This window comes from Rattus norvegicus, chromosome 16 (genome assembly GCF_036323735.1).
Source record: "Rattus norvegicus strain BN/NHsdMcwi chromosome 16, GRCr8, whole genome shotgun sequence".
NCBI classification, from domain to species: Eukaryota; Metazoa; Chordata; class Mammalia; order Rodentia; family Muridae; genus Rattus; species Rattus norvegicus.
The window spans coordinates 7,580,959-7,590,000 of record NC_086034.1 but is presented as its reverse complement, the minus strand read 5'-3'; the positions used below and the strand labels follow the sequence as shown (position 1 = coordinate 7,590,000).

Here is a 9,042-nt window from a genome sequence, read left to right as displayed (position 1 = left end):
AGCCCAAGCCTCCAGAATGAGCAGCTGGTGGGGGAGCTGTGTCTGGTAAATTATTAATTCGTTCCGTCTTCGCTAATGAAGTTCCTGCTGCAAAACAGTCCCCATTTCTTGGAATGTCCAGACTGGAGAATGCTTATCAAGTGTCAGAGGGCTCCACAGACACTTAAGGCTAAATGCAACCTACTAAGTGCTCCCCTGGGTACTTAGGAGACATTGTGTACAAGACAGATGACAAGACGGAGAAACAGACAAGCCGGCTAAACAACACGCTCGAAAGCTCTGAATGGCAAAGGCTGGTTCTCAGTGGAGGTGGCATTAGGGCTCAGAATCCCTGCACCCCTCCGCATCCCTCCGCATCCCTCCACACCCCTCCACCCCCCTCCACACCCCGTCCTCCATCTCTCTCACCTGGTAGGCACGGATGAGAGACTGTACCGCCAAGTGGTCTTCTACAAGCTTGCTGGTCTTGGTGCAACTTGACACTGACGCCCTGCTCTCTTGGATGACGGCTGGGGGCTGTGGCTGAGCAGGACCCACAGAGGCCTCCTTAGTGGCTCTCTGGAAGAAGTTGTCCCAGGACTAGGTAGGGAAGAAGAAAGAACCCAGCTGGGTCAGGTCATGAAGAGTTGGGAGCCCTGAAGCATTCAGTGTTCTTGGGAACCATGGTGCTCAGGGACTTTGCAGAGGGACCCTCCATTCAGGGACCCTCTCTACTAGACCAGGTCCCTTATGCATCCCCCAGTTTTCCTTGGTATGTGGGTTCGGTTATAGCAGGGACGTCTGCCCACATATATACTCTCGCGATGTTAGAAAACTCTTTCTACAGTCAGCTGCGTGCACACACAGGAGGACACCCTGCAGCACTATTCACGGCAATCGAGACAAGCAGCGAACGGGAAGTTCGTTACTGGGGACAGGTGACATCCATGTGACAGAATACTACAGAGGCAGAAACAAGCAGACAAAAAATGGGGTTCCTCTTGTACCGACATGGAAAGAGCTGGGATCGTCAGATGAAAGCCAAAAACAAAACCAAACAAAAACCAGGACCGTTCCCTGTCAAGCTGATGGAAAAGGGGGAAATTCCATTATGTTTGCAGATGTTTACCAGAAAAAAATCTTAGAAAGAGAAGAAACAAAAAAAAAAAAAAAAAAAAAAAGAACTCCGTGGTGGTGGGCTAAGAGAAACTTCTTGATTTTTCATGCTGCTTGCATCTGGATCATGTGACTGTTGCCTTTTCTCCCATTTCACTTTTCGATATCAAGGAGTATTTACCAGACAGCACATCTAGATGCATTTATGTCTTAATCTCATCCCAAGAGCCATCTGGAGAGAGCTCAGCCTAACCAGGCAGGGCAGGTCTCCGGCCTATCAAGTAGGAGATCTCTATGGTGCATCAAGGGGGATGGACTCACACATACTTTGATCAGTGAGAAAGCAAGAAGCCTCTCCCCTTCCCCTCCCCCCCCCCAAGACACAGGGACTGAGGTCATGGCTGGTTCTCGGCAACCCCTCATTGTCACCCACCCCAGCGGCTTCTTCCCGTAAACTATAGGATGCAGGTGCCAACCTTGTGGACGCTCTGAGGGTTTTCCAACCAGGCAAAGTACATCTCCTCCACATAACTGGGGCTGACTCCACCTCTGCTCCGTGGGATGGTAGTGGGTGGCCCAGAAGACCTCCTGCGCCCACCGAACGCTGCGATATCCCGTGTGGCCAGGAGCTTCCTGGCCTGTGGCCCCAACCTGAACAGCAGCAGCCGCAGCTGGCTCATTCTGAACATGAACAATGAGGAAGAAACACAGAGCACAGCACTCAGTCAAGAGGAAGCTCAGACACATGGGAGCTCGCTCCTGGCATCTACAGTCCCACTGAAAGGTGGCCCCAGACTGAGCCAAGGTGAGACACAGGTGACGAACTCCCAGCTCAGCTTCGATTCCAATTAAGAGGTCTCAGCTCAGCAACCTTCTCCAGAGGACTCTGAAACCCAGTGCTCCTACCCTTCCCTCCAGCCTCGGCTCCCTCTCTGATGGCCCCATGGACCAGGATGGACATGACCTGAATGGCAGGGCATAAACCAACAGGATTCTGTACCCTACGAAGCCCACCATCTCCTCTTCCGTATCCTCAGGGTCTCAGAGCCCTGTAGGCAGTAACCCAACAAGGGACGGGCACGTAGCCTGTCGCCTTGGAAATGGGACCAGGGTCCTCCAGGCACTGGGTTTGCTGTACACAGTCAGAAAAGGCAGGGAAAGGGTGCTGAGAAGCACACGCTCAGAAAGACAAAAGAGGACCCACTATCCCCAGAGCCTCTGATCGCAGGCTAGAAGTGACCAGTGACTCTCTCGGAGTGCAATACTCACTAGGTCAGGGTATCCTTGCTCTTGGGCAAAGCCAAAAGGTCAGGAACCCAGACTTCAACAAGAGCCCCACTTCACGGAAGTGAGGACTGGGGGGTCCCTGTGGTGGAGGCAGAACTGAAGCCAGCCCTTGACAGATCCCTGCTACATCTGCCTTCTGTGGCCCCCAGATGCTACCTAGAACTCACACTCTGGACAAATGCCACCCAAGGCTGCTGTCAGCCCAGGGTAATTACAGGCCAGGGGCCACCAGGTCAGGAAAACACAATACTGGGTTCTCTTCACTTGTCAAATCACCTTCCCTTCCCCAAGGAAGAGACCTAACTAGTGGGCAGGCTTTCAATGGACAGACATCCTCAGCCACCTCCCTCCATAACAGGAGTTTTAAAGGTCTCTACTCACAGAGAACTACAAGGCTCCCTGCTCAGACTTACTGAAGCCCCTGCCTCCCCAGGGTCCTGCCACCACACATAAAGTGGGATCTCTGTTGTCCTACCTTACCCCATAGCTTTGAGCAGAAGTCCTCTCCTGCCCTGCCCAGCTCAGCACAGCACGCCAGCCTGCATTAGATCCTTCCTCTGAATACTGACTAATATTCTTCTGCCTTGGAAGTCCAAGCTTCAATATAGAGTCCAACCCTAGAACCACCCATCAGAGTCCAGAAACCCATGGCCCTTATACAACTCCCTGACCCAGAACACTTATATTCTAGGGTATATGGTCCTGGCCAGAACTGGCTCTGAGTCAACACTCCTAGGTGTGTTCAGCCAATTGTCACCAACTGCATCCCTCCACCCTACCTGCCACCAGTCAAACCAAGTCAGAACGCTGCTGGTTAGAGTTTTTGCAAGGGATCAAGTCCACCAAAGGGCAGGTATGGCTCTCCTAGGCTGCCTCCCCTCACCCTTGCAAACTCACTTGAAATGGAGGGCCAGGTGAGTTCCTCAGTCAGGGAAGTGATTTCCTGAGGTGACCTGCAGCAAGTAGAGGAAAATTAATAACTAGAAAATATTCTAGAAGGGGGTAAAGGGGGTAGCAAAACTCTGAACCTCGGGTGCCCCAGGATTCCCTCCCAACATTTCAACCCCCAAGCTAATGTAGCCAGGTCCCTTAGTGAGACACTTGGGGCTGGACCTCCAGGAGCAGCAGCTTTCTAAAGGCTAAGCATGGGCCCTAGGGTCAAACAGTTGGAGTCACACGTGGAGACATCAGGACCCAAACAAACACGGGGCTTCGGCATCCCCATTCCACACAGCAAGGAAAATAGGTTGTAATAAAAGCAACCACAGTCAGACAAGGCTGGAGACACGGCGCTCAACATTCTCAGAGGGGCACAGAGGTGGGCACTAAGCTGGAGAGTGGCCAGCTGTCTGTTCCAGAGCCTGTGTCTTCCTCATGGCAGCACCACGATGTCAGCTTAATATCTCCTTGGGACAGTGCCCCAGTGGCTCCTTCTGCCAGCTTTACCCCCACAAGGTGATAGGACAATTCAGGCCAGATAGGGACAATGCCTGGTTGTATCCAGCCTGGCCCAGTGTCGGAACACTGTGTTACACAAATACAGAGCAGTCTGGGCAGCCAGACACTGCTATGGCCTTCACCCAACCCAGCAGGAGATGCCAGCCATTCCTACCCCCATGCCAGATGGGCTTGGGGACCCCAGAGCTCTGCTGAGCTCTAAATCTACAGCCAGAGCCCTAATTAGTCCTGTTAGGTCCTGCCCATACAGGGTAAGATGGCAGCAAGCACACACCAAAACGTACCCTGTGCAAGCTTCTAGAGGGAAACTTTTGGGGGCATTCTTTCTGGAACAATGTCATCCAGTAGCCCCAACCCGACCCCAGAACCAGTGCAGGCAACTTAAGACTAAGTCTCCTGCAGTAGCACATAGGGGAGGGCTGCTCCACAATGGATCCCTTGGGAAAATCAGTTACTAGAGGTCAGAGTAGGGAGGCCCCCTTTCCTCCAAGCCCTGAGGTAGCACGGCAGCAGCAGAGCCTGCATTCTGTCTTTCTCCTCTGTCTTGTACCAGAAACCAGACTCACCGCCTGTTTGGAGGATGTGGAACTCCAAAGAGCTAGGAAGCAGTGTGCGATGGGGGGAGGGGGGGTACAAGCTTATTTTCTTGACAGGGAGGAAGGAAGGGCCAAACTAAAGCCCAGAACTGGGAAATGTACAAAGGGGAGTGAGGCCTGTTTGAAGGTTACTGGTGGATGAATGGAGAGGAGATACACAGACGGGCTTGGGATTGAACCCTGTAGGGCTGGGTCTTTGCAGAGCATGGTCCTTAGGGTCAATCAGGTAAGGCCTCTTAGGGCTGCTCATCACGAGCGTGGGAGGATGGCTGAGACCTCAACCTACTAGCAAGGAATCTGGTCGGCCTCCGTTTCCTCAAGTGAGAGCAGAGACAGCAGTTAAAAACACGTTTGAGGACTGTCCTGGGACTTCGAGGCTGCTTGCGTGTCCTGCCAGATGCAACCCTGGAACCTCCTCAAGCTCAGTGCTGCTCTGGGCAGCCCCTTCTCCTTGGAAGAGTACCAATCAGGCTCCTCTCCAGGCCTCTACGGTAAAGAGTGGGAGGGGGGCTGCAGCCTTCCGGCCCGAAGCCCCACTGCTGGCAAGTCACTCCTTCCCACGAAATCTACATTCGCCTGCTGAAACGCGCAAAGGGCCGGGGGTCCTAAGGAACGCCGCACTCAGTCAAGGGAGAGACCAAGGTCACGTTCCCGTTCCCCACACCCCACCCCACCCCTCCCCAAGGGCCTGGCTGAGGTTAGCGGGCAGCGCTGCCCCAGGACCTAGGATAGAGTTGCAGAGGGGCCAGCTCGCAGGAACGGGGGTCGCGCCACCGCGCTCACCAGCTGGCCGAGGTTCCGGGCCACGCGGTCCGGGGGGGCTGAAGGTCCGGGTAATGCGCGGAGGGTCGCGAGCGGCGCGCGGTAGCAACTACCTAGGTCACGTGACACGGCCGCCGTGAGCGCGCACCCTCGGGATTCCGCGCGTCGTGACGTCTCGGCAGACGCCCCGCCCCGTCTGCGGCCCTTGCTGTCCGAGGTGCTGACCTCCCAGCTCCAAGACCACATGTGGCCCCCAAAGAGCCAGGCTCCTTCAGGGAGCCAGCAGGAGCCCAGGCCTGCCCTGTCTGAGTGACTGGAGACACTGCTGGACCCATGAACCCCCAGAGTCCTCTACTTGCTACTAAGAAGAACGTTCCAGAATAAAGGAGACTTGTATTTGTGTTTTGGGGGAAAGATAGATTCTTCTCTATCGCCCTTAAAACGGGAATGCTATTAAAAGTTCTTCTGTCTTCAGGCCGTTTTGAAGAAAAGATGAAGTAGTTAATGAAAAAAAAAAAAAACATGTATCACGCTATTCACTGTCCAAGCGACTGTCACTTGGTCTCCCTCTCCTCAGAGAACCACCGCCACGGACAATGTTACAAAGAATATATAGACAGAAGCTGTGGAAATTTAATCTGCACTTTCACTATTAGTGATTTGCAACCTATATTATTTGTCAGTTTGGGGTTTTTCTGTTATATTCCTGCCCCCCCCTTTTAGTATCGGGTTCTGTATTATTTTTGTACTGGCTGGAAAAGCTACCACCTGTTCTTTATGAGATTACTGTAACAGCCCCTAACTGGCTTCTGTGTTTGAACCCTTTTTTTTCTTGGTTCTTTTTTTCGGAGCTGGGGACCAAACCCAGGGCCTTGCACTTCCTAGGCAAGCACTCTACCACTGAGCTAAATCCCCAGCCCCTGAACCCTTTAATCCTACTCCAGCACGGCATCTTGGGATTTCCTTGTGGAACACAACTTGGTACAATCATCTTTCTAGATAGCTGTTTGAGACTCACTGATCCTAAGCAAACTATGGATAACTGACTGTGTTTTTGAATGTTCAATCTAAAGGCTCCTACATCACATAAAACCATAATCAAATGAAATTTTTGTGTTTTTCTCTTGCTAACCTGTCTTTGATTTATAGGGGTCTTGGTCTCGATCCCTTGCGAGAAGCAGGGAGGGAGTCATCCCTTTTTCCTTCCCTATGAGGTCATAAATACCTGTAATTCCAGCACTGTGAAGGCTAAGGCAGGATAGTTAAGAGTTCAAGGCCAGCCTGAAACACATATGGAGAACCAGTCTCAAAGCAACACCCAGACTCTGTCCAGGAAACTCTAGGCAGCTATGAATGTCCAAGACTGCATTTTTAAAATCCTTTTCTGGCCACTGTGGAGAAAATGGAGGGTAAAGTGTAAGAGTGCATTGTCCTAAGTGGGAGGTGACAAGCACTGCTGGAGAAGAGGCTGGAACGGATCCGATAGACAGTTGGAAGCCACTCTGGGAGATCGGTGCCTTGAAGGGTGTTTGGCAGGGTGTGGGCAGCATAGATTTCTGGCTTTCTCGGCTGGAGTTCATTGAGCAGGCAAACAGGTGAGGTGGGTTGAGAGGCACATCAGAGAAGTTTACAATATTGAGAGCCAATAATGAATGGACGACCCAAGAAGAAGAGTTAACCAGTGTCTGTAGGCAGGGCGACGCCCTAGCAAATCAGAAGGCTTCAGAACTTTCTGTTTGTTCATAGCCCTTTGCAAAGATATAAGTGGAACAAAAAAAAAAAAAAACAGATCCACATCCTGGAGGGAAGGTGAGTCACTCATAGAATGGGAAGAGGCTGCCAAGGACAGGAACCACTGCCTGGGAAGCCTGCTGGTAGACCAGCCTTCCTGCCTGATTGTTGTTCTGCTAATTACAGCAATTGAAGCAATCATTTGGGAGCAATCAAGGCTCCCATAAGGTGGCAGCCATTCTTAGGAGCCTGGGAGGACCTGAGGCAGAGACTGGAGCTCTGCGACAATCTTGGCAGTGTAAGACTCTCAGAGAGAATCTTCCCTCAGGAGGGAGATCCTCAAGCCCAATGACCAGTCCAAGTCCACAGGCTGCAATCAGCAAGAGGATTTTTATTGATCAGGATACACAGGTATCTGTGGGCGTCCCAGTCAATTTGGAAGACTGGCGCGCCTAGCAGAACCAGGGACGGGTTTTTATAGTGTATTGGGAGCAGAAGCAGGCTTATAGAAGCAGATGCATGGTTACAGGGATGTGATTGGTGGAGTAAATGAGGCATACGTGTATGTTACTTATTTTGGCTATAATCATAACAGTGAGTTAGCAAAAAGTACATGGTGGTCAGGGCTTCCGGGGGGTCAGGGACTTTTTCTTTTTCCTGCCAGGTGGCCCATGGAGCAGTGCCCATAATTTAGTCTGGTTTCTGTATTTTGTTTTCTTTTCTGGTCTGTTTCGTCTAAATGATGGTCAGCTTGTCCCACATATCTAAAAACTTACTTTTTATTTCTATAGTTGAGGGCCTTGGGCTTGTACAATTCCCTTTTTGGGAGGGGGTCTTTCAGGCAGCAGAGAACTATCTTTGCATCCTTGGGTGTGGAATATAGACACACATGGAAACAAGCCCACAGTCATATCTGATAAAGGCAATTTCTCAACTGAGGATCCCCACCCCCACCCCAAATGACTCTAGTTTGTACCAAATTGGCAAGCACAACTTGTTAAGGGTTGTAGGATGTCATACAGGTGAAGGCAGGTACAAGATAGAATGAGGCCTGTCATTGGACGAGAAGGAAGGATGGGAGGGAGAAAAGTTTTAGAGAGAGGAGGAGACTGGAGCAAGGCAGAAGAAGCATTGGGGGGATTGGGGATGTAGCTCAGTGGTAGAGCGCTTGTCTAGCAAGCGCAAGGCCCTGGGTTCAGTCTCCAGCTCCGAAAAAAAGAAGAAAAAAAAAAGAAGAAGCATTGGAGAGAACATGGAGGCTGATGTTAAGATTCCTCTCTGCACATTTACAGGTTGTTATGAATATTCTTAAGGGATGGATGTGTACAGGGTTTTCTGTGTCTAGATGAGCAAACTATATCTTATCAATTGGATCAGAGGTTATTGTGTTGTGTGTTCTTTCATGTAGTGATTTAAGTTTAAGAGAGTTTGTGGTGGTGGAGACACTGGACCTCCACAGAATTGGGATGTGTATTTCTGGCATGGTGACAACCTGCCTTGGGAACTAGATAGGTAGAGAGATTGTTGTCAGGCTTAGAGAGAAGCCATCAGCAGTGTGATATAGGATAGAGCAAAGCAGGTGAGAGGCTTTGCTGACTGAGATAAAGATATCTACCAGATATCTTGGGGCACTGCTGTGCCGAACCTAGTGTGCGGTAAAAGAAAGCCATTTGTATATAATTTTACAGCAACAAAGGGTTACACTGTGTCCCTGCCTCCAATTTTGTAAGATGATGTCCTAACCTCAGGTACCTCAGAATGTCACTCACTACCTTTAAAAATCAGTATTTAAAAGGAAATTGAGTTAAAATGAGGACATTGCAACAGCCCTAACCAAGTAGGACACTTAGTGTAAATATATCCTTATAAGTAGAGGAAATTCGGGCACAGATGCTAAAGTGGAAATTTCTGGTTTCTTTGGAGACTCAGTTGTGTCATGTGATGCTTTCCTGGAAGCTGTCTTCTGAGAGGACGTTTGAGCTGAAGCAGACATGTGGGAGGGTGTTCTGCTGAGAACAGACATAGTGTTTTTCTGGAAGCTGCCCATAAACAGGGCATGTGATGTTTTGCTAGAGTGGACACTTTGAGAGAACAAGTGATAATTTGGTATAAA

At 50.6% G+C, this 9,042-nt stretch overlaps 1 protein-coding gene across 2 annotated transcripts in view; it reads right to left on the bottom strand.

Annotated features, from left to right (window-relative positions):
- Positions 1–5,335, bottom strand: part of Ogdhl (oxoglutarate dehydrogenase L) — a 26,040-nt gene extending 20,705 nt beyond the window's left edge. The window contains exons 1-4 of one of the 2 annotated variants that reach the window (NM_001395109.1): positions 5,220–5,335; positions 3,280–3,335; positions 1,572–1,776; positions 409–579 (exon numbers count right to left, since the gene is read on the bottom strand). In NM_001395109.1, coding sequence (NP_001382038.1) covers positions 409–579; positions 1,572–1,775 — 375 coding nt within the window. In that variant the 5' untranslated portion in view covers position 1,776; positions 3,280–3,335; positions 5,220–5,335. Of the gene's footprint in view, positions 1–408; positions 580–1,571; positions 1,777–3,279; positions 3,336–4,722; positions 4,918–5,219 lie in introns of those variants that run through there. The other variant, XM_039094270.2, reaches the window with a different exon arrangement.
- Positions 5,336–9,042: the final 3,707 nt, after the last annotated feature.